Source organism: Macaca thibetana, chromosome 10, assembly GCF_024542745.1.
Source record: "Macaca thibetana thibetana isolate TM-01 chromosome 10, ASM2454274v1, whole genome shotgun sequence".
Taxonomy (NCBI): Eukaryota; Metazoa; Chordata; class Mammalia; order Primates; family Cercopithecidae; genus Macaca; species Macaca thibetana.
The window spans coordinates 14,413,726-14,438,514 of NC_065587.1; the positions used below are offsets into that span (position 1 = coordinate 14,413,726).

The 24,789-nt window shown below is 48.4% G+C and overlaps 1 protein-coding gene across 11 annotated transcripts in view; it reads left to right on the top strand.

Annotated features, from left to right (window-relative positions):
• TXN2 (thioredoxin 2) overlaps window positions 1-24,789 on the top strand; it is a 393,736-nt gene that overhangs the window by 363,185 nt on the left and 5,762 nt on the right. For 5 of the 11 annotated variants that reach the window (XM_050806383.1, XM_050806388.1, XM_050806387.1 and 2 more), the window contains exons 2-4: window positions 12,622-12,698; window positions 13,421-13,683; window positions 18,059-18,182. In XM_050806383.1, the coding sequence (XP_050662340.1) occupies window positions 13,421-13,683; window positions 18,059-18,182 (387 nt within the window). In that variant the 5' untranslated portion in view covers window positions 12,622-12,698. Of the gene's footprint in view, window positions 1-8,302; window positions 8,307-12,621; window positions 12,699-13,420; window positions 13,684-18,058; window positions 18,183-24,789 lie in introns of those variants that run through there. The other 6 variants (XM_050806385.1, XM_050806386.1, XM_050806391.1 and 3 more) reach the window with 3 other exon arrangements.

Genomic DNA, 24,789 nt, shown 5'->3' on the forward strand with positions numbered 1-24,789 from the left:
TGAAACCCCGTCTCTACTAAAAAATTCAGAAAACTAGCTAGGCGAGGTGGTGGGCATCTGTAGTCCCAGCTACTCGGGAGGCTGAGGCAGGAGAATGGTGTAAACCCAGGAGGCGGAGCTTGCAGTGAGCTGAGATCCGGCCACTGCACTCCAGCCTGGGCAAAAGAGCGAGACTCCGACTCAAAAAAAAATAAAATAAATAGCCAATAGGAATTAGCTTAGATTGTGTGGTCCAACCCTAGCCAATAGGGGAACAACACAGCAGTAGGGGCTACCTGCATCAGGGATAAGAACTCATTCCCCTCCCTCATCCAGGTGTGCTCTCTCCATTGCACCATCCACGAGAGGCACCCTTCTATACAAGTAAAATTGCCTTGCTGAGAAAATTTGAGTGCTGTTTCTTTTGTGGCAACGAAAATTTATTTCTAACAAATTTGGTGGCTTGTTTGGGATTCCCATTCTCCTCTGAGGAGGGTCTAGACCTCTCCCATGAGGAAGCATGCCCCGCTGCCTTGTTGCGGTGGTCACAGGGGTAAGGAATCGAGACCCACTGGTGTGACGAATAAACCTATACTCAGCAACGTGGAAAGAAACCGGCTGGTGACCTGGGGGAAAGGATCCTCACATGCCACAGTGACCAAATAACTCTCTGCACAGACCAAGGTAAGAAACATCGCAGGGGCGACAAAGTATTTCCTTGGTCCCAGGTCAGGATATTCTTGGGGTTGAAAGTGTGCGTGAATGCGAGGAGCCTCCAGCAGGTGGAGCTAAAGGATAGGCGAAACATCTCCAATAGGAGAGATTAAGCCTAACCAGGACCCAAGATGGGAAATGCCCCAAGTAAGGTAAGAGATAAAAAGGAGAAAGCTAGCAACAATAATATTCCCCCTAATAATCCCCTAGGCCTAATGTTAAAATATTAGAAGGATAATGAAAGGACCAAAAACAAAAAAAAAGCAGCTGCTGTCCCAGACCCTTCTCCTATCCCTGTTGTCCCCTTTCCTATAATCCTGCCTCTTGAGAATCGTCCCAAGAGCCCACTCACTACCAGCCTAAGCACCTTTCCCTAAAAGGACTTCAACGCAAGATAGAGCAAGGTAAAAAAGATACTCAGAACCTCGCTTTCCCCCTCTTCTCAGGGGAAGAAAGAGGCATGATCCATAGAGCTGCTATGGGAGCCTAGGAACATGAACACCCTCCTGGCCAAAATGTTCCTACAACAGATCAAAAAATTCCCACCCAAGACCCCCAGTGGGACAATAACAACACAGCCCACCGAGAAAATATGCAGGACTTTAGGAAATTGATGATAAAGGGGATTGAAGAATCAGTACCCCAAACTCAGACTCTTACCTGAACATTTGATATACAACAAGGGAAAGATGAAGGGCCTATAGGATTTTTTAGATAGATTAAAGGAACAAATGAGAAAATACACTAGTCTAGGTCTCGAGGATCCTCTTGGGCAGTGAATGTTAAAACTTCATTTTGTCACTAACAGTTGGCCAGATATTAACAAGAAATTACAAAAGATGGAGAACTAGAAAGATAAACCTATAGAAGAGCTTCTAAGAAAAGCCGAAAAAGTATATATAAGAAAAGATGAAGAAAAACAAAAGCAGAAGGCAAAAATTCTGCTGTCCACCATACAACAAAGTACCTATAAAGAACCTAGACCCCCACTCTCCAGGCAATATAAAGGGTATGAAAGAGTAAAGCCAGGAGACTCAAAGGTAGAGAAAAAAAACTTAGAGGAGAGAAGAAGACTGACAGAACAGAGGCAAAAAGAGAGAGGCAAAGGGGGAGTCAGAGAAAGAGTCAGAGGCAGAGAGAAAGGCAAAGAGGGAGTCAGCGTCAGAGAGAGGCAGAGAGAGGCAAAGAGGGAGTCAGAGAGAGAGAGAGAGGCAGAGAGGGAGAGGCAGAGAGAGGCAGAGAGAGGCAAAGAGGGAGTCAGAGAGAGAGAGAGAGGCAGAGAGGGAGAGGCAAAGGGAGAGAAAGAGGACAAAACAAATATTTCACATTAAAAGTAAGTCACTTCAAAAGAGAATGTCCGAAATGGGAAAAAGAACAAAAGTCATATATAAAAGCAAATCAGCTAATATTAAATTTCTGTTTATCCCAGAGGCAGGAACAAACCTATTAGAGAGATTTAATGCTAAAATTTGGCATAGGCCTCTATATTAATCAGGGAAAATTCCTCCCCTCCTTAAACTTGCTCACCACCGCAGACAACTCATTCATCCCAAGGTATAGTCAAAACGGGAGAATCGAGGAAAGTTACAGATTCCTCGGTTTCATGTTAAATTAAAAACCCCTGGGGAAGTAGTAAAGAGAAGGCAATGTATCCTATTCCTTTCAAGGCCAGGGTAAATTTAAAACCTATAATTGATAATTGAAGGTCTTCTCCATGATGAACTTGTTAAACCCTGTATGTCTCCCTATAACACTCCAATACTGCCTGTAAAGAAGCCAGACAGGTCATACCGGTTAGTGCAAGACCTTAGAGCTATTAATCAGATATCCAAACAGGCTACCATTTCTTAGCTGTACCACTAGCCCGCTTTGCAGCTTCGGAAAACCTAGGACACATGGAGTTAAATGCTGGAATAAGCCAGACCTTATCTGCCCTTCTGTCTAGGTCCTAGGCTCTACACCTGGCACATAATTAAAATCCCAAACTTACAAGGTTTTCAACAAAAGCAAAGTTTGCTAAAAGTTAACAGTGTAACATGTATTCTCCTAACTTCTAATCTTGTGGCCTTAGGCAGTCTAGTCCCCAGACGTGAAGGAAGTTCGCTTTGGAAAATAACAGTTATCATTTTTGACATTAAAAAAAGGAGAATTATGTGAAAAGAATCTCATGGCAAATTCTTGTCCTAAAGTAAAAAGAATCTCATATGGTAAAGTTTTGTCCTAAAGTATAAAGAATTTCATATGGTAAATTCTTGTCCTAAAGTAAATGAACTGGTTGTTTAAAGAAAGGGATGTTTACAAGTCAGAAAGTTTTTTTTTTTTTTTTTTTTTTTTTTTTTTTTGAGACAGAGTCTCGCTCTGTCACCCAGGCTGGAGTGCAGTGGCCGGATCTCAGCTCACTACAAGCTCTGCCTCCCAGGTTTACGCCATTCTCCTGCCTCAGAATCCCAAATAGCTGGGACTACAGGCGCCTGCCACCTCGCCTGGCTAGTTTTTTGTATTTTTAGTAGAGACGGGGTTTCACCGTGTTAGCCAGGCTGGTCTCGATCTCCTGACCTCGTGATCCGCCCGTCTCGGCCTCCCAAAGTGCTGGGATTACAGGCTTGAGCCACCGTGCCCGGCCACAAGTCAGAAAGTTAAGGCATGTCAAAGATTGTCTGTAAAAGTCGTGAAAAATGTGATAAAAGGAAATTTATGCAAAAAATGTTGTATAATTTAAAAGTAATTAGGTCTCCTGAATGTAAAACTACTGAAGAAACAGTTTATGTGCAAAGTGTGTAAGAAGAGCAAAATATACTTTTGTTAAAAGAATTATGAGGAGGCATAAGAATGTGGATTTTCACCTACATTAAAAGGTTAAAAAAAAATATTTTGAAGGTTTAAGCAAGTTTTGAAATGTTAATTGTAAAAGAAATTCCATGTGTAGACATATTGGCTAAAGTTAAAGGGGTACTCTCCCAGTACCCCACTTTTTCTGGTACCATCCCGTTTTTCTGTAAACTAGACATTAAAATAAAAGCAAAACGGGTTTTTCTTAAAGCACTAACCTGGTCTTTAACAAAAATGATAAAAGGTTAAAAAGAGTCTATAAAAATCTTACCTTGGCCGGGCGCGGTGGCTCAAGCCTGTAATCCCAGCACTTTGGGAGGCCGAGACGGGCGGATCACGAGGTCAGGAGATCAAGACCATCCTGGGTAACACAGTGAAACCCCGTCACTAAAAATACAAAAACTTAGAGGGGCGAGGTGCAGGCGCCTGTAGTCCCAGCTACTCGGGAGGCTGAGGCAGGAGAATGGCGTGAACCCGGGAGGCAGAGCTTGCAGTGAGCTGAGATCCGGCCACTGCACTCTAGCCTGGGTGACAGAGCGAGACTCCGTCTCAAAAAAAAAAAAAAAAAAAAAAAAAAAATCTTACCTTGGCCGGGTATGGTGGCTCACACCTGTAATCCCAGCACTTTGGGAGGCCGAGGCGGGCAGTGGATCACCTGAGGTCGGGAGTTCGAGACCAGCCTGACCAACATGGAGACACCCCGTCTCTACTAAAAATACAAAAATTAGCCGGGTGTGGTGGCGCATGCCTGTAATCTCAGCTACTCAGGAGGCTGAGGCAGGAGAATCACTTGAACCTGGGAGGCAGAGGTTGCAATGAGCCAAGATCATGCCATTGCACTCCAGCCTGGGCAACAAGAGTGAAACTTCATCTTAAAAAAAAAAAAAAAAAAAAAACTTACCTTGTAGTCAGACATTAAAATTGGATAACTGAGGCCGGGCACGGTGGCTCAAGCCTGTAATTCCAGCACTTTGAGAGGCTGAGGTGGATAGATCATGAGGTCAGGAGTTTGAGACCAGCCTGGCCAACATAGTGAAACCCCATCTCTACTAACAATACAAAAAAATTAGCCAGGTGTGGTGGTACGCACCTGTAGTCCCAGCTACTCGGGAGGCTGAGGCAGGAGAGTCACTTGAACCCGGGAGGCAGAGGCTGCAGTGAGCTGAGATCTCACCACTGCACTCCAGCCTGGGTGACAGAGTGAGACTCCATCTCAAAAAATAATAATAAAAATTAAAATAAAATAAAATTGGATAACTGTGTCTACAAGATTTTATTAAAATTGAGTTTAACATTAATAGCACACTAATATAAAGGTGAAATGTAGCTTATCTGGTATAAAATCATACAGTAAGCATTGTCAAATACAAAATGGTGTTTGGCTTTCTTTGGCCATAAAAATAGATGCTAAAGAGAATTCAGAAGGAAAACGGATATTGCCAGACTAGAGAGAAACATTATCCAAACCCCCTTATGAGGGAAATCTTGTTCCAGCTGCATCAAGGTACCCATTGGGGGCCCCAAGCTGTGTGTGACGTAGTCGTCAGAGTTTATGGGTGCATAGGAATTTATACCCTGGCCAAACAATCACTTAGTACGTAAGAAAACCAATAAACAGACTATAAAAAGATTACCCCTTGGGGGAAGGAGTCCAGGCTTAAGGCCATTCCACAGTACCCAGATTGATTACACAGAGATGCCTCCAACTGGTCGTCTAAAGTATGTATTAGTAATAGTAGATCACCTTACTCATTGGGTAGAAGCTATTTCCTTTTCAAGTACAACTGCTAATAATGTAGTCAAGGCATTAGTTGAAAATATTTTACCCAAGTTTAGTTTAATAGAAGACATTGATTCAGATAATAGGACTTATTTCACTGAACATGTCATTAAGAAATTAGCCCAGGTACTGGATATAACATGGGAATATCATACTCCCTGGCACCCACCTTCATCAGGAAGAGTGGAAAGAACGAATCATACTATAAAAAAGGCACCTAACCAAATTAGTCTTAGAGACTCGGTTGCCATGGGCTAGATGTCTTCCCATTGCCCTGTTGAGAATCCAAACTGCTCCTCGGAGAGATGTTGGCTTAGCCCCTTATGAAATGTTGCATGGGTTGCCCTGTTTGCACTCCACTGCTGACATTTCCACGTTCAAAACAAAAGATCAGTTTCTCAGAAATCATATATTTGGTTTATCTTCCACTTTCTCTTCCCTCAGAACTAAAGGTATTTTAGCACCGGTGCCACTCCTAGAGTTTCCAGGACACCAACATCAGCCTTAGGACCACATCCTTGTCAAAATATGGAGGGAAGGAAAACTCAAACCAGCTTGGGGAGCATCCTACCTAGTGCTTCTAACTACTGAGACTGCAGTTCGAACAGCGGAAAGAGGATGGACTCATCACACCTGGGTCAAAAGAGCACCACCCCTCCAGAATCATGGACAGCTATTCCAGGGCCAACTCCAACCAAGCTAAAGCTAAAACGGGTTTGATCCTCTTATATTGCATCTCTTTCTTTTCCCCTTCTACTGCTAGTCCTCTCGTTATTAATGTAACTAGGTCAAGTTCACCCCAAACTATTAACTTTTGATGCTTGCCTTGTGATGCCCTGTGGAGATTTCCCAAACCAGAGGCAACTCTCCACTTCAGAAAAGTATCTTTGTCCTTCCTAGCTCTCCTCAGACTGGAAATCTGTTAACTGGGATGAGTTAGTTTGGGAAGAGTTTGACGAAGATTCCAGTATAAACTGGGAATCTTGTCCTTTTAGAGCAGAGCTTCTCGCCTGAAGTTAGTCCAATGCTCTACAAAATACTGAAGAGCGAGAATGGACCGCCCCAACGAGTACCTGCAGTTTCTTAAAACCATATATTCATTTTACTAAAGGAGTTACCCCTCCCCATTGTCAGCTGAGCCAATGTAATCCAGTACAGATTACCATCTCTCCTCCCTAGAGTTTTTTCCCTTCATTAAGCCATTTCTACTGTATAGGAGCAGAAGTCTCAGGGAAGGACCACATAGGATCCTTGAAATGCACTTCATTGCCTCCTCACCTCCTGCACCCCCTTCTCCCTCTCCTAAGTTCTCCGCTAACTAAACCTTCTCTCGTCATATACCCAATGATAAAGCCAAAGTAGTTGTTGTAGAAGTTAGAGATTTAAAACAAACTATAGCAATTGAAACAGGGTATCAGGAAGCAAATGCTTGGCTGGAATTGATTAAATATTCTGTTCACACACTAAACAAAAATAACTGTTATGCCTGTGCGACAGGCAGGCCAGAGACCCAAATTGTCCCCTTTCCCCGTGGGTGGTCCTCTCACGGACCAGGCGTGAGCTGTATGGTAGCTGTCTTCCAGAACTCCACAGCCTGGGGCGATGAATCATGCAAGACTCACTGCTGTTCCCTGAGGTCAAGAGCCCTGCAGATCAGCCCCCAAGGGCCATTTGGCCTCCAGCCCTTGATATTAACTTCACCTCCTGCCTTTCACAACAGGGGGGAAAGTTAGCATCCCTTGGAGACTTAACAGGGTGCAGTGAAACCAGGCCTTTTCAAGAGCTTGCCAATCAGTCTGCCCTTGTTCATCCCCGAGCAGATGTGTGGTGGTATTGCAGGGGACTATTGCTGGGTACTCTGCCAAGTAATTATAGCAGTACTCGTGCTGTAGTCCAACTGGCCATCCCTTCACTCTAGCAATCCATCAACTCGATAAAAAAAGAAAATCATAAAAGAAGTGCCCCACATGGGTCCTTTGACCTCCATGTTTATATAAATGCTATTGGAGTTCCATGAGGAGTACCAGATAAATTTAAAGCCCGAGATCAAATAGCTGCAGGATTTAAGTCAATATTTTTTTTTTTTTTTTTTTTTTTTTTTTTGAGACGGAGTCTCGCTGTGTGGCCCAGGCTAGAGTGCAGTGGCCCGATCTCGGCTCACTGCAAGCTCCACCTCCCGGGTTCGCCATTCTCCCGCCTCAGCCTCCGAGTAGCTGGGACTACAGGCGCCCGCCACCTCGCCCGGCTAGTTTTTTGTATTTTTTTAGTAGAGACGGGGTTTCACCATGTTAGCCAGGATGGTCTCGATCTCCTGACCTCGTGATCCACCCGCCTCAGCCTCCCAAAGTGCTGGGATTACAGGCTTGAGCCACCGCGCCCGGCCTAAGTCAATATTTTTGTGAGTGACAATTAATAAAAACATAGATTGGATAAATTACATCTATTATAATCAGCAGTGGTTTATTAATTACACCAGGGATGCTGTCAAAGGGATAGCAGAACAATTGGGGCCCACTAGCCAGATGGCCTGGGAAAACAGAATGGCCCTAGGTATATTAGCCGAAAAAGGAGGTGTTTGTGTTATGATTAAAACTCAGTGTTGTACCTTTATCCCAAACAAGACTGCCCCAACTGGGAGCATAACAAGGGCCTTACAAAGACTTACCGCTTTATCCAGTGAACTAGCTAAAATTCTGGAGTCAATAACCCTTTCTCAGGGTGGCTAGTAAGGTGGTTCGGTAAATGGAAAGAAATCATAGCCTCAATTCTTACTTCTCTTGCAGCCGTAATAGGTGTACTCATTCTTGTTGGGTGTTGTGTCATACTATGCATCCGGGTGCTAGTGCAAAGACTTATAGAAGCAGCATTTACTAAAACCTCCCTTACCTCTCTCCTCCACTTTATTCACATCAGCTTTTTCTTTTAGAGGATCAAGTTGAGCAGCAAAGCCAAGACATGTTAAAAAAAAGTTTGAAGAGGAAGTACTATGAAAATTGAAAGGGGGGAAATTGTAGGATATAATAAATTCCTCTTCAAAGGTTTTAGCCTGTAAATTGTTAAGTACAATGAGTTCTGAGATCCTCTCCAAAGAACTAATGTATCACTGTGTTCAGCTCCCCTGTTCTTTGTTCTTCATTTTAAAGTAACTTCCTCATTCTTTATGTCTTCTTGCCCCTAGTTTCAGTAAACAATCCCCTTCTAGCTTCTATCATCTGCTCTGACCTGAGTCACCTTCAGTCACCTGGTCCGGAACCGTCTTTCCCGTCAAAACTGCTCACCCCACCACTCTGGCTTATACCCCTGCCCTCTTTAAAATAGCCAATCAGAATTAGCTTAGACTGTGTGGTCCAACCCTAGCCAATAAGGGACAGCAGTAGGGGCTACCTGCATCAGGGATAAGAACCCCTTCCCCTCCCTTGTTCAGGTGTGCTCTCGCCATTGCTCCATCCATGAGATGCACCCTTCTGTAGAAGTAAAATTGCCTTGCTGAGAAAATTTATGTTTGAGTGCTATTTCTTTTGCAGCACCAAAAATGTATTTCTAACAATAATACTTGGGATAGTTTGAATGAGGCTGAAACTTCTAAATTAAGGGTTTCTCCCTAACCAGGATGTTGGATTGCATACAGATTACAGGTAAACCAGAATTTGGATCCTGTCATCCCACCCTGCCTTTTTCAAAACTTTTTTTAAAAATGTATCTCTGATAGGATCGAACTCATAATATCAAATCCTGTTACACACATCTTGCCTACCCAGTTCCTGAAGGGTGACTGAGCCATTTGTTCCAATAAGGATATGAGATGCTGCAGCAAATAATTTACCGATGCCTAAATATGTGACACCTGCTGCTTTCTCCTTTTTTTTTTTTTTTTTTTTTTTGGGTGGAGTCTCACTCTGCAGCCCAGGCTAGAGTGCAGTGGCATGATCTCAGCTCACTGCAGCCTCTGCCTCCTGGGTTCAAGCAATTCTCCCGCCTCAGCCTTCCAAGTAGCTGGGAGTACAGGCATGTACCACCACACTCAGCTAATTTTTGTGTTTTTAGTAGAGATGGGGTTTCACCATGTTGGCCAGGCTGGTCTCGAACTCCTGACCTCAAGTGAACTGCCCACCTTGGTCTCCCAAAGTGCTGGGATTACAGCTGTGAGCAGCCACGCCTGGCCCCATGTTTGTTTTTTTTAAAAAAGTTGATTACCACCCACTAAATTAATTTTGCAAACCCACTGATGTCCACATCCTGCAGTTTGAAAACCACTGCAATAAATATTGGTAACAGGTAGAAGTTTTACCCTTAGCCCAGGCTGCCAGTCCTGGCTTCCTTCCCTTTGCCTCACAGCTGTGCCCTGAGCCTGCTTTTGACTAAGCCAGACCCAAGCCTGTTCAGCTCTAGCTGGACAGAGGAGCCACCATGTAGCTGAGAGCCCCTTTGTAGGGTGCCGAGAGCTCAGCCTTCTCTATGTGTCTCACAGGCTTTCCCTGCATGAGTCATCAGGCAGCAATGACATGGATTCTGTCTCTACTGCAACCCACAGCCCAACTATGAGAAAGGCATTATTCTTCCCATTGCTCAGATGAGAAACCTGAGGCCAATCAGGGTGAAGTGACTATGGGAAAAGGACAAACAGGACTGGTCCTCCTTTGAAATTCAGAATGTGAATTAAGCGGCAAAATTGGCTCTCTAGAAAATACTGTGGAAGTGCTGAATAGGACTGATAGGTAGCTGTGGAAGAGAAAGTGCTAGAGACAGAAAAGCAGATACAAAAATTGGCAGGGCGGCCGGGAGCGGTGGCTCATGCCTGTTATCCCAGCACTTTGGGAAGCCGAGGCGAGCTATCACTTAAGGTCAGGAGTTCGAGACCAGCCTGGCCAACATGGTGAAACCCAGTCTGTACCAAAAATATAAAAAATTAGCCGGGTGTGGTGGTGCTCACCTGTAATCCCAACTACTTGGGGGGCTGAGGCAGGAGAATCGCTTGAACCCAGGACGTGGAGGTTGCAGTGAGCCAAGATCATGCCACTGCACTCCAGCCTGGCTACAGAGCAAGACTCCGTCTCTCAAAAAAAAAAAAAAAAAAAAAAAAAAAAGAGGCCGGGCGAGGTGGCTCAGGCCTGTAATCCCAGCACTTTGGGAGGCTGAGGTGGGCAGATGACGAGGTCAATAGATGGAGACCATCCTGGCCAACATGGTGAAACTCCTTAGCTGGGCGTGGTGAGGCATGCCTGTAGTCCCAGCTACTCGGGAGGCTTAGGGAGAAGAATCCCCTGAACCCAGGAGGCAGAGGTTGCAGTGAGCCGAGATCGCGCCACTGCACTCCAGCCTGGGCAACAAGAGCGAGACTCTGTCTCAAAAAAAGAAAAAAAGTATTGATCAACAATTGAGAAACTGCCTGTTCTTTTCCTTTAAAAACGCGCGGCCGGGCGCGGTGGCTCAAGCCTGTAATCCCAGCACTTTGGGAGGCCGAGACGGGCGGATCACGAGGTCAGGAGATCGAGACCATCCTGGCTAACACAGTGAAACCCCGTCTCTACTAAAAATACAAAAACTTAGCCGGGCGAGGTGGCAGGCGCCTGTAGTCCCAGCTACTCGGGAGGCTGAGGCAGGAGAATGGCGTGAACCCGGGAGGCGGAGCTTGCAGTGAGCTGAGATCCGGCCACTGCACTCCAGCCTGGGTGACAGAGCGAGACTCCGTCTCAAAAAAAAAAAAAAAAAAAAAAGCCGGGCGCGGTGGCTCACGCCTATAATCCCAGCACTTTGGGAGGCTGAGACGGGTGGATCACGAGGTCAGGAGATCGAGACCATCCTGGCTAACACGGTGAAACCCCGTCTCTACTAAAAAATACAAAAAACTAGCCGGGCGTGGTGGCGGCGCCTGTAGTCCCAGCTACTCGGGAGGCTGAGGCAGGAGAATGGCGTGAACCCGGGAGGCGGAGCTTGCAGTGAGCTGAGATCCGGCCACCGCACTCCAGCCTGGGCGGCAGAGCAAGACTCCGTCTCAAAAAAAAAAAAAAAAAAAAAAAAAAAAAAAAAAAAAAAAAAAAAACGCTCTTTCAGCTGCTGCTAATCCAAGTGTATATTCAGGACAACTTGAATCTCTGCTCCAAGTTGCAGTCTTCGAACTTGACCCAAATAAACTCCCTGCTTAAATTAAGCTCGCCTCAGGTTTTGTTTTCCTTTAGGTGGACACAGACGAGGGCCATTTAAGGATGACCCCTAAACCACGGGTGAGTTCTTTTACATATAAAGGGCACCATGCCTTTGAAGAGCTTAGCTTTACTTATTAAATGAAGAAACAGAACCTGTCAACATCTGTAGGAAGTGGACGGCGCCAGTTATAAACAGGAGGCCAAGCAAAGTGACTCACGCCTGTAATCCCAGCACTTTGGGAAGCTGAAGCGGGCGGATCACTTGAGCTCAGGAGTTCCAGACCAGCCTGGCCAACATGGCGAAACTCTATCTCTATTAAAAATACAAAAATTAGCCCGGCGTGATGGCGCGCGCCTGTAATCCCAGCTACCTGGGAGGCTGAGGCAGGAGAATCGTTTGAACCCGGGAGTTGGATGTTGCAGTGAGCCGAGATCGCGCCACTGCAACTCCAGCCTGGGAGACAGAGCGAGACTCTGTCATTAACCAATAAATAAATATAATTAAAATCAAGCAACAGTAGTTGACAAAATCAAAAACCACGGGGACCTCTCAACTGCCTTTTCTCCCTTAAGCACCCTTCATTGCTACCCCGGCGCCATCACCTCCTCTTCCGGTCCCTCCTCTAGGGCCCGCCCACCCCTTCCGGTTCCGCCCCGCGCCAGCCTTCGTCTCGACCAGGGCCTGCCCGCCTCTTCCAATCCCTCCCCCGACGGCCTGCCCATTGCTTCCGGTCCCTAGCTGAGGCCCCGCCCTTTCAGTTGTGCCTCCTCCCGCCATTCCCATTGGCGGAAAATCCCAGACGCTCCTCAAATTAGAGAGGGACAGGTCGGGGGCTGTGGCTCACGCCGGTAATCCCAACACTTTGGGAGGCCGAGGCGGGCGGATCACGAAGTCAAGAGCTGGAGACCATCCTGGCCAATATGGTGAAACCCCGCCTCTACTAAAAATACAAAAATTAGCTGTGCGTGGTGGCGTGCGCCTCTAGTCCCGGCTACTCGGGAGGCCGAGGCAGGAGAATCGCTCGAACTCGGGAGGCGGAGGTTGCAGTGAGCCGAGATCGCGCCACTGCACCCTAGCCTGGCGACAGAGCGAGACTCCGTCTCAAAAAAAAATATTCGAGAGGGATGGTGTTCCGCCTGCCTGTCCCCGGAAGTGACGTTAATGTCCGCCTCCCTGAGGAAGTGACGACAGGAGTGCCCTTGACAGGCAGGGAGGGCTAAGCTGTGCATCCCTCCGCTCGCGTTGCAGGGAGGTAGGAGCTCAGTGGGGCTGGCTTGAGGTGGTGTCGTGATAGGCATGCCGCGAGCGCGTTCCTGCGCAGGCTGGCGGCCGGACGGGTTGGGGGGACCTAGCTCGCCGGAGAGCCGGGGTCCCTGGTGGCGTCCGATTTTTCCCAGTTCCCTCCATTCATGTCCCTTCTTTATTAGTTCCCTCCAGTACATGTCTCTTCGTTTTTGGTTCCTACCATACTCTTAGATCCTCCTTCAATTGTTGCGTTTCATCTTTTCAGACGACCCTGGGTTCCAGTGTTGGCTGTCAGTAGTAGGGTTACTTTGGGCATGTCACTTAACTTACTTGAGCCTCGGATGCCTTTCCTTATTTGCAATGTGGGCAGTACAATAGCAACTTCCTCACAGTTGCTGTAGGAAGATCAAGAATATGTGTAAGGTACTTGGTCCTTACATAAATTATTAAATGTTGGTTTCTCCCTCCCGTTCTTCTGTTATAATCTAAATCCCGATTTCTTTTTGGTTGTGAAGCCAGTTTTCCTGTCCTTCTGGTTTGCCTAGCTATTCCTTTCCTTTGTTTCTCAGCTTCCTCACTTCTACGCTACAAATCTTACATATTATTTCCTTGCATTTTGCTTCCCACTCTGCCTCTTCTTGAGCCCCGACTAATCCCCAAATCTCTTTATTTTTCTAGTGTGTCAGCTTCCTTTTGTGTGCCCCAATTCTTCTGCCTCTTCCCTCACAGATGGCTCAGCGACTTCTCCTAAGGAGGTTCCTGGCCTCCGTCATCTCCAGGAATCCTTCTCAGGGTCGGTGGCCACCCCTCACTTCCAGAGCCCTGCAGACCCCACAATGCAGTCCTGGTGGCCTGACTGTAACACTCAACCCAGCCCGGACAATATACACCACCAGGATCTCCTTGACGACCTTTAATATCCAGGATGGACCTGACTTTCAAGACCGAGTGGTCAACAGTGAGACGCCAGTGGTTGTGGATTTCCATGCACAGTGAGTATTGGGGGTCCACGGAAGACTAGGGTCCTACTTGTTCAAGTATTTGTTGAATGCCTGCTATGTCCCAGGACCATGTTCTATGCTGCTCATATGTAGACTCAGTATACAGACTGGTCAGGCCTAGTCCCTGCCCTCAAGGGGAGTACAGTCTAGTAGAAGACAGATGAGTGAACAGTCTGCAAGCTGACTGCAGTTAGTGCTGGGAAACACATGTTCTGTTTCTTAATGTCCAGAAAGCTCAGCGTCATCTTCAACATGGACCAGAGTTGGAAAAATATGACTGTCACCTTGCTTTTGGTGTATATCAGTTCCTGGCCCTGCAGATGAGTTTATTTTAATACCTTGCTGTGAAAACTGCAAGAAGGGCTGGCAAAAAGTTATCAGTGTCGGCCGGGCACAGTGGCTCACACCTGTAGTGAGAGGCCGAGGCACACCTTTGAGAGGCTGAGGCAGGCAGATCACCTGAGGTCAGGAGTTTGAGACCAGCCTGGCCAACATGGTGAAACACCATCTCTACATCCAGGTGTGGTGGTGCTCACCTGTAATCCCAGCTACTCGGGAGGCTGAGGCAGGAAAATCACTTGAACCTAGGAGGCGGAGGTTGCAGTGAGCCAAGATCATGCCATTGCACTCCAGCCTGGGCAAAAAGAGCGAAACTCCATCTCAAAAAAAAAAAAAGTTAGTGTCATTACCATGGTGTCCAAGCATACAGGGCATAGGAAGGAGTGTCCTTTCAGTGCTGTCTGGAGTTTGCTTTAGAGATATTTAAGTCCCTCTGGCTTTCTGATTTTTAGCCTGGCCTTTTTTGTTTCTAGACCTTTGGGGCCTGGCTAGAGACCCAGCTACACAAAAACTGGACAAAGCCCTCTGAATGTGGCATCCTGGGAGAAACCAGTGTAGCAGAAGTTAAAAATTCAGGGGCCTTCAGGTCGGGCACAGTGGCTCACACCTGTAATCCCAGCACTTTCAGGGGCCAAGGCGGGTGGATTACCTGAAGTCAGGAGTTCGAGACCTGCCTGGCCAACGTGGTGAAACCCCCGTCTCTATTAAAAATACAAAAATTAGGTGGGCCTGGTGGCGGCCACCTGTAATCCCAGCTACCCAAGAGGCTGAGGCAGGAGAATCACTTGAACCTGGGAGGTGGAGGTTGCAGTGAGCTGAGATTGCGCCATTGCACTCTAGCCTGGGTGACAGAGGGAAACTCCATCTCAAAAAAAAAAAGAAAGAAAAAGAAATTGAAGGGCCTTCTGGTCAGTCTCTGACAGATTGTTCTGCCATCTTTCCAGTTGTTTCTCTGACTTACCCTGTGGCCTTGGGCAGGCCGCTTGATATCTTTGTGCTCCCTTCTTCACTTGTAATAGGAGATAAGGTCTTGCATGCTGGGTTTTTAGGTGTTATGAGTTGTTTTTGTTTTTCTTCTTTTAGAGACAAGGTCTCACTCCGTCACCCAGGCTAGAATGTAGAGTGCAATGGTGTGATCACGACTCACTGCAGTTTCTACCTCCTGATCTCAAGCAGTCCTCCCACCTTGGCCTCCCAAAGTGCTGGGATTACAGGTGTGAACCACTGCACCAGGCCTGAGGGTTTTTTTTTCTTTTTTTTGTTTTTGAGACAGAGTCTCATTCTGTCACCCAGGCTGGACTGCAGTGGCTTGATCAGCTCACTGCAACCTCCGCCTCCCAAGTTAAGACGATTCTCCTGCCTCAGCTTCCCAAGTAACTGGGACTGCTGGTGCCTGCCACCACATCCAGATAATTTTTTTGTGTTTTTGGGAGAGACGGGGTTTCGTCATATTGGCCAGGGGTCTCTTGAACTCTGACTGCAGGTGACCCCCACCCCCCACCACCTCGGCCTCCCAAAGTGCTGGGATTACAGGTGTGAGCCATTACTCCTGGCCTATTTTCAGCATTTAAAATCCTCAGGCCTGACCAGGCACGGTGGCTCAAGCCTGTAATCCCAGCACTTTGGGAGGTCAAGACAGGTGGATCACGAGGTCAGGAGATCGAGACCATCTTGGCTAACACGGTGAAACCCTGTCTCTACTAAAAATACAAAAAAACTAGCCAGGCGAGGTTGGCGGGGGCCTGTAGTCCCAGCTACTTGGGAGGCTGAGGCAGGAGAATGGCGTAAACCCGGGAGGCGGAGCTTGCAGTGAGCCGAGATCCGGCCACTGCACTCCAGCCTGGGTGACAGAGCGAGACTCTGTCTCAAAAAAAATAAATAAATAAAAAATAAAAATAAATAAAACCCTCAGGCCTGACTGGATGTAGTATGTACCACCACACCTACTGCTCAGGAGGCTGAGGCAGGAGAATTACTTGAACCCAGGAGGCAGAGCTTGCAGTGAACCAAGATCGTGCCATTGCACTCCAGCCTGGGCAAAAGAGTGAGACTCCATCTCAAAAATAGATAAATAAGTGCTGAGAATAAAATAGGAGTTGTCAGCCAGGGGTTTGTGAAGGGTGGAACTGTTTTGGCCTGCTGGTGTAGTGAGCATTCCAGAGAGGGCTTCCGAAATGCACGATAAATGGGGTAGTGCCTCATTTTGTTTGGTAAGGAAGTGGGGTGTGAGTTGTTCATTCTTTGCCAGGCACTGTCCTTGGTGCCACATACATAGAGATGACAGCACCAGGCCTGTCCTGGATGAGCTTCCCCAGCAAGAGGGGAACCTGTGATCAGGGCAGTGATAGTGGTCAACTCAGGGGCTGTGGGATCACAGAGTAGCCTGTGGGTGAAAGAAAACACTTTTTTTTTTTTTGAGACAGAATCTCTGTCGCCCAGGCTGGAGTGCAGTGGCATGATCTCTCAGCTCACTTCAACCTCCGCCTCCCAGGTTCAAGCGATTCTCCTGCCTCAGCCTTCCTAGTAGCTGGGATTACAGGTGCCCACCACCACTCCTGACTAATTTTTGTATTTTTAGTAGAGACAAGGTTTTACAATGTTGTTGGCCAGGCTGGTCTCGAACTCCTGACCTCAGGTGATCCGCCTGCCTCGGCCTCCCAAAGTGCTGGAATTATAAGCGTGGGTCACCGCACCCGGCTAAAGAAAACACTTTCAACACAGCTTTGGGTTATGATCGATCCCGGCTGTGCTTCTCTAATCTTGCACCGGTTTCTTAACTCATATGGGCTTCAGTTTCTTTGGAAGGTGCGTTCTCTTTGCAGAGTTGAGGGGTGTGTTTGGTAAGAGCAGAAAAAGTGCTTGTCCAGGGACTGGCGCGTTGTAGACACTCCTGGCCATTGGTTCCCCTCCTTTTAGTTCTGAGTCCACATGGTGTTTGCAATAACCCCGCAGCTTCCAACGCATGTTTACCCACATTGCCTTAGTTGATCTCTCCTAATGGCTTTGAGAGCCATAATCTCTCTTTTTCAGATGAAGAAACTAGGACCCCAGAATAATCGGCTGGTTGGTGAGGAGCCTCTGTTTGAACCTTTTAACTTCCAATCCCATATTCTTTTTTTTTTTTTTTTGGGACGGAGTCTCGCTCTGTCGCCCAGGCTGGAGTGCAGTGGCCGGATCTCAGCTCACTGCAAGCTCCGCCTCCTGGGTTTACGCCGTTCTCCTGCCTCAGCCTCCCGAGTAGCTGGGACTACATTAGCTGGGACTGCAGGCGCCCGCCACCTCGCTCGGCTAGTTTTTTGTATTTTTTAGTAGAGACGGGGTTTCACCATGTTAGCCAGGATGGTCTCGATCTCCTGACCTCGTGATCCACCCGCCTCGGCCTCCCAAAGTGCTGGGATTACAGGCTTGAGCCACCGTGCCCGGCCCCAATCCCATATTATTTTATATGACAGTATATTTATCTGAAATATACTGAAATAAGTCACTTTTATTCTAAGAGTCTTCTGATGAGGCCTGTGTTTTAGAAGTCTGGGATCTGTGAAGATTTCCCACGTGCAGAATCTCCTGGCATTACCATTTGGTGTGTTAATTTTTTTTTTTTTTTTTTTTTTTGAGACGGTGTCTTGCTCTGTCGCCCAGGCTAGAGTGCAGTGGCGTGATCTTGGCTCACTGCAAGCTCCGCCTCCCGGGTTCACGTCATTCTCCTGCCTCAGCCTCCCGAGTAGCTGGGACTACAGGTGCCCGCCACCGCACCCGGCTCGTTTTTTGTATTTTTAGTAGAGACGGGGTTTCACCATGTCGGCCAGGATGGTCTCGATCTCCTGACCACATGATCCACCCGCCTGGACCTCCCAAAGTGCTGGGATTACAGGCGTGAGCCACTGTGCCCGGCCTGTTATTTTTTAAACGTGGTAGACAGAGATAATAAGGGCAAAAGATTCCTTGGAAAGATGCAGGTCTGGGAAGCCAGTAGGGGATGCTGAGCGGTCTTTTGACTGACTGGATGCTTCCTTTCTCGCCTTTTGAGGTGGTGTGGGCCCTGCAAGATCCTGGGGCCGAGGTTAGAGAAGATGGTGGCCAAGCAGCACGGGAAGGTGGTGATGGCCAAGGTGGATATTGATGACCACACAGACCTCGCCATTGAGTATGAGGTATGGATTGACAGGGGGTTGCCACAGGGCAACCAGTGTAGGGGGTGTTGGGCCCAGGGGTAGCTGGTGTAGGAGATATCTTGGGGAGGACCAGGTAGCCAGTAAGCAAGGTGTCTTGGTTTTTCCAGAGCTTTTTTTTTTTTTTTGAGATGGTGTCTCACTGTCACCTGGGCTAGAATGCAATGGTGTGATCTTGGCTCATTGCAGCCTCTGTCTCCCAGGTTCATGCAATTCTCCTGCCTCAACCTCCCGAGTAGCGGGGACTACAGGCGCACACCACCACACCTGGCTAATTTTTTGTATTTTTTATAGAGACAGGGTATCACCACGTTGGCCAGACTGGTCTCGAACTCCTGACCTCATGATCCGCACACCCCGGCCTCCCAAAGTGCTGGAATTATAGGCATGAGCCACCGCACCCGGCCTGTTTTTCCAGCGCTTTTAGTAGCTCAGAGCACTTTGCAGAGGTGGCTGTTGATCCTCTGAGCCACCTGTCTCTTCGCCACCTTTAGGAAGTAGATAGTACGACCCGAAAACACCAGGTCATTCTCTTAGTCTCGGACATTGGTACATTCCTTTATTCATCTACCCACATGTTCAATGAGCAGTCATTTGGGAGCTCGATGTGCAAGCATTTGTGATTCTGACACAAATAAGATGAGGTCTTGTCTCCAGGCAACTCCTAGAGAACAGCAGGTAGAAAGATCATCTCCGTATAGGGTGAGGAGTGCTAAAAGAAGAGACGTATAAAGGAAGAAGGGACTGTTTGCTTGTGGGGGAGCTGGAGGGGACAGGAACGCTTCACGTTAGAGAGAACCTCTGAGTTGAGCCATGAAGGATGTCAGAGAAGGAGGAAGGGTTGAGGAAACAGCGTGCACAAAGGCATGGAGTCGCCTCACTTGGTTGGTTGGTTGGTTTGTCCATTTATTCAGCAGATATTTGAGAGTCCCTCAAGTGCCAGGTACTGTTATTTGGTGTTGAGGGTAAGGCAGTGAACAAAACTGACAAAAAGTCTCTGCCTTCAAGGAGTCTACATTCTAGTATTTTAAATCAAGGGTCGACAAACTTTATCTCTAAAGGACCAGTTGGTATTTGAGGCCTTGCAGGGCAGTGGTCTCTGCTACAACCATTCAGCCATGCTCATAGCCGAAAGCAGCCATAGACACTACACAAACAAATGGGCGTACCTGTGTTCCAATAAAACTTTATTTACAAAAGCAAGCAGTAGGCTGTATTGGGGCTGTAAACTATAGTTTGCTGACCCCTGTTTTAGATAATAAGTTCAATGGAGAAAAATACATCAGGAAAAGGGGACGGGAGTACTGAGTATGGGGCAGGGTTTCTTTTTTTTGAGACAGAGTCTTGCTCTCTTGCCCAGGCTGGAGTGCAGTGGCGTGATCTCGGCTCACTGCAAGCTCTACCTCCTGGGTTCATGCCATTCTCCTGCCTCAGCCTCCCGAGTAGCTGGGACTACAGGCGCCCGCCACCTCGCCCGGCTAGTTTTTTGTATTTTTTAGTAGAGATGGGGTTTCACCATGTTAGCCAGGATGGTCTCGATCTCCTAACCTGGTGATCCGCCTGTCTCAGCCTCCCAAAGTGCTGGGATTACAGGCTTGAACCACCACGCCCGGCCAGGGTTTCTTTTTTTGAGACAGAGTTTTGCTCTTGTCGCCCAGGCTGGAGTGCAATGGTGCAATCTCAGCTCACTGCAACCTCTGCCTCCCGGGTTCAAGCGATTCTCCTGCCCCAGCCTCCCGAGTAGCTGGGATTACAGGCACATGCCACCACGCCCAGCTAATTTTCTGTATTTTTAGTAGAAACGAGGTTTCACCATGTTAGCCAGGCTGGTCTCAATCTCCTGACTTCAGGTTATCCGCCTGCCTTGGCCTCCCAAAGTTCTGGGATTACAGGCGTGAGCCACCACGACCGGCGGGTATCTTTTTTAAACGGTGTGGTAGGGAAGATCTCCCTGAGAAGGTGACCTTTGAGCAAAAACAGGAAGCATGTGGGTCTTTGGAAGAACTATTGAGGCAAAGCAAAAGCCCTGAGGTCTGATGAGCCTGGGTTGCTTACAGGCCAGCAGGGGCCAGGTGCCTGGAGGTGTCTGGAGTGGGGGCATCCTCTGGGGCTTGGAGACCACTGCCTGGAGAAAGGGGAGAGGCCCACTTTGTCTGGGTGGCCAGAGTGAAGGGCCAAGCATGGAGCTGGGGAAAGCAGACTGCAGCCAGATTGGGCGGGTCTCTGGATCGCTGTGCTGAAGGTAGCGCTGTTGCAGAGCCAAGGGCGCCCCTGGCAGCCTCTGGGCCCAATCTGGCTCACAGACACTTTTAGTCTGGCACTCAAAGTATTTTAAAGTAATAGGAACCAGATGCTGATATTTGAAACTCCGATGTCATGTGAAAATCTGGATTTCTGATTTTCTTGAAATACCTTAACCTGGCCAGAGTGAGCCTTCACCCCTCCCTCCTTCCTCCTCCATGTAACAAGTGAATGAAAGAGGCCTCTGTCTTCCTCAGAGTGTACAAGTCCAGGTTTCATTCTCACTAGACGAGCTCAAATGGAGGCACCCATCCCTGAACCAGTGCTCTGTGGCAGGAAATGGGTGGTGGGGGGCGGGGTGAGAACAGACTGGCCACCCCTTGAGCTAGGCAGGGAGTAGGGAGTGACTACCCAAAGGAATATCAGTCTGCGATGACCAGAAGCAGGGGAGATGGCCATTGCAGGTGGCCGCTGGAGCAGGCCGGCCTTGGGAATTAGTAACTGAGGGCTGCTTACAGGGGCTACGGGAGGAGTGAGTCACTTTTTCAGAAAGTTTGGCCACTGACTGCTCAGTGAGGGAGGCATCTGTCTGCCCATTTGGACGCTCCTCGCTTTCCCCTGCCTGGCTATGCCTTGGGTGAGAGCCCGGACTGGGGCTCCTAGGGCCTCCCACAGGTCACGCGTGGGCTTCAGATGTCTCAAGCCTCCTGGCTCTGCCAGACACCACATCATAACTATTCAGCAGACACCACCTGAGGGCCAGCCATGTGCAGGGATTATGGTAACTACTGCAGATGCTAAGAAGCCCGTAGACCCTGCCTCAGTGTCTTGTGGGGTGGCAAGAAGGCTGAGGACCGTCCCCAGGAGGCTGTTGTGGGAGTGGGCACTGAAGGCCTGTGGTAGAGCCTCGCAAGTGAGAGGGAGATGCCTCTTGTGGAATCTTCTCAATCTCTCCCCGCCGCTCCCACCCCTCCACTGCCTGGGGACTGCGCTATCACACAGAAAGTCCTCAAGGTTGCTGGGCCCACATCGCTCGGTCTCAGCCGTGCTGTTTTGCCAAACCCTGGTCTGACATCACTGCAGGGTTTAGGAAGCTCCAGCCAGGGTTCTTCCTGACCCATCCCCTCCCTCCCTCCTTCCCTCCCTCCCTCCCTCCCTCCCTTTCTTCCTTTCTTCCTTCCTTCCTTCCTCTTTTCTTTCTGAAGAGAGCCTGAGGAACAAGTTTCCTCTGAGAGAACTACAGTGCCCCCCGTGACGGCTTTCTTTAAGGCCTAAAATCCTTCTTTTTTGAGATGGAGTCTCATTCTGTTGCCCAGACTGGAGTACAGTGGCATGATCCCGGTTCATTGCAACCTCTGCTTCTCGGGTTCAAGCGATTCTCCTATCTCAGCCTCCCAAGTAGCTGGGATTACAGGCCCCCGCCACCACGCCCAGCTACTTTTTGTAGTTTTAATAGAGAGGGGGTTTCACCATGTTGGTCAGGCTGGTCTCGGACTCTTGACATCGGGTGATCAGCCCACCTCGGCGTCCCGAAATGCTAGGATTACGGGCGTGCGCCACCACGCCTGGCCTAATTTTTGTATTTTTAGTAGAGATGGGGTTTCACCATGTTGACCAGGCTGGTTTCAAACTCCTGACCTCAAGTGATTCACCCACCTCAGCCTCCCAGAGTGCTGGGATTACAGGCATGAGCCACCACTCCCGACCTTCAAGTCCTTTTTCAAATGTTGGTTGACCTTGTTGGAAACGGCTTTCGGCCAGGTGCAGTGGCTCACACCTGTAATCCCAGCACTTTAGGAGACCAAGGTGGATGGATCACCTGAGGTCAGGAGTTCAAGACTAGCCTGGCCAACATAGTGAAACCCTGTCTCTATTAAAAATACAAAAATAAGTGCTGTGTGGTGGTGGGCGCCTGTAGTGCCAGCTACTCAGGAGGCTGAGGCAGGAGAATCACTTAAACCCAGCAGGTGGAGGTGGCGGTGAGCTGAGATCATGCCACTGCACTCCATTCTGGGTGACAGAGTGAGACTCCTCGGAAAAAAAAGAAGAAAAACTGCTTTAAATAAATTATATTCAGGGAATTATGTGCTTTTCCCCGAGCTCTCATGACACCCTCCTCCCGCACACACCCTCAGGTAAGTCTCCTTCCTCACACAAATTTCTCCCCTTGAACCACTTTATGCTCTAACTGCCCACCCTAGGACTTCACTGTCTGCCAAGGGAGAGCGAAGGGAAAGTCCCTCAGGGCCTTGGGGTTCAATGCCCCAGCCCCTCTTCCTCACACTCGGCACTGCCCTGGCTTAGCAGGATGCAAGAGTCCCCACTCTTCTGCCTCTGCCTGCCTCTCTCCTAACCATCCCAACCTTGCCAGCTCGTGGGGAAGGCAGGGAAAGAATGGGCCAGGAGTGGACCCTCGGCCTTTGCGCTTTTCTCTTGGGCTTCTGCTTCTCACCTCACACTTAGAGGTGTTATCCTTTTATTTTCTCATCTTCTAGAAGATGTGAGTGCCTTTTTCTTTTTTTTTTTTGAGATGGAGTGTTGCTTTTGTTGCCCAGGCTGGAGTGCAATGGCACAATCTAAGCTCACCACAACCTCCGCCTCCCAGGTTCAAGCGATTCTCCTGCCTCAGCCTCCCGAGTAGCTGGGATTACAGGCGCCCACCACCACGCCTGGCTAATTTTGTATTTTTCGGTAGAGATGGGGTTTCTCCATGTTGGTCAGGCTGGTCTCGAACTCCTGACCTCAGTTGATCTACCCACCTCTGCCTTTCAAAGTCCTGGGATTATAGGCATGTGAGCTACTGCGCCCAGCCCTGCATTTCTTTTTTGTTTGTTTCATTTAAAAAAAAAAAAAATTAGAAAAGATGGGGTCTCCCTATGTTGTCGAGTCTGGTCTTGAACTCCTGGGTTCAAGCAATTTTCCCACCTCAGCCTCCCAAAGTACTGGTATTACACATGTGAGCCACTGTGCCGGCCACCAAGGCTGCATTTTTGTGTGTGTGTGTTTTTTTTTTTGAGACGAAGCCTTGCTCTGTTGCCCAGACTGGAGTGCAGTGACACAGTCTCGGCTCACTGCAACCTCTGCCTTCCAGGTTCAAGCTATTCTCTTGCCTCAGCCTCCCAAGTAGCTGGGACTATAGGTACCCACCACCACGCCCAGCTAATTTTTTTATTTTAGTAGAGACGGGGTTTCCCCATGTTGGCCAGGCTGGTCTCAAATCCCTGACCTCGTGATCCGCCCGCCTCAGCCTCCCAAAGTGCTGGGATTACAGGCGTGAGCCACCGCGCCCGGCCACCAAGACTGCATTTCTAACAAGCTCCCAGGTGATGCCAAGGCTGGGCGTCCTGAGCCAACATGGAGAGAAGCCAGTGTTCTGAAGGCCTCAGACTGACTTTCTGCTTCTGAAGGCCCCGGACTGACTCTGTGGGGAGGAACTGCTCTTTGAAAGCCTGTGTCTCAGCTGCCGCTCTCAGCACAGACTGCGTGCCAAAAGGAAAGTTCATGGACAAATGTATAATGGCCTGTGTCCACCATTCCAGCGCCATACAGAACCGTTCCACCGCCCTCGGTTCCCCTGTTTTCCAGCAGTTCACCTCTCCTTCCCGCCCCTCCCCACCTTAACCCCCCGGCAGTCACTGATCTCGTTTTTTGTCGTTGTTCTTTCTGAAGATTTTATGTTTTTAGGGCAGTTTTAGGTTCATAGCAAAATGGAGAGGAAGGGGAAGGTACAGAGACTTCCCATAAGCCCCCTGTCCTCCCGCGTGCCCAGCCTCACCACTATCAACAGCCCATACCAGGGTGATCCATTTGTCACAACTGATGAACCTACACGGACATCATTATCCCCCAAAGCCAAAAGTTTACATCGGGGATCACTCTTGGTGTTGTGCCTTCTGTGGGTTTGGACAAATGTGTCATAGCCAGTGTTCACCATTCTAGCATGATCCAGAGTCATTTCACTGCCTCTGTGTCCTCTGCTCTGCCTGTTCATCTCTCCTTCCTCCTCCCTCCAGCCCTGGCGACCCTTGATCTTTTCACTGTCTCCCTAATTTCGCCAGAATGTCATGTAGTTGGATTTGAATTTTTCAATAATTGTTTTTCCAAGAACCCTCTCATATCTAAAAGCTTTGACAAAACACTTGGCGTTTTGCATTTGAAGCATGAAATCCTTTAATGCGTCCCCACATGTTCTTCCCCGTGCTGGGACTCAGTAGATGTCTGTCTCTTTGCTGCTGGGCAGAAGCACAATGGAGTTTGATGCCCTGGACTGCAAAGTCAAACAGATCTTGTTTCAGATCCCAGCTTTTTTTTTTTTTTTTTTTTAGTAGAAGGAGTCTTGCTCTTTCAC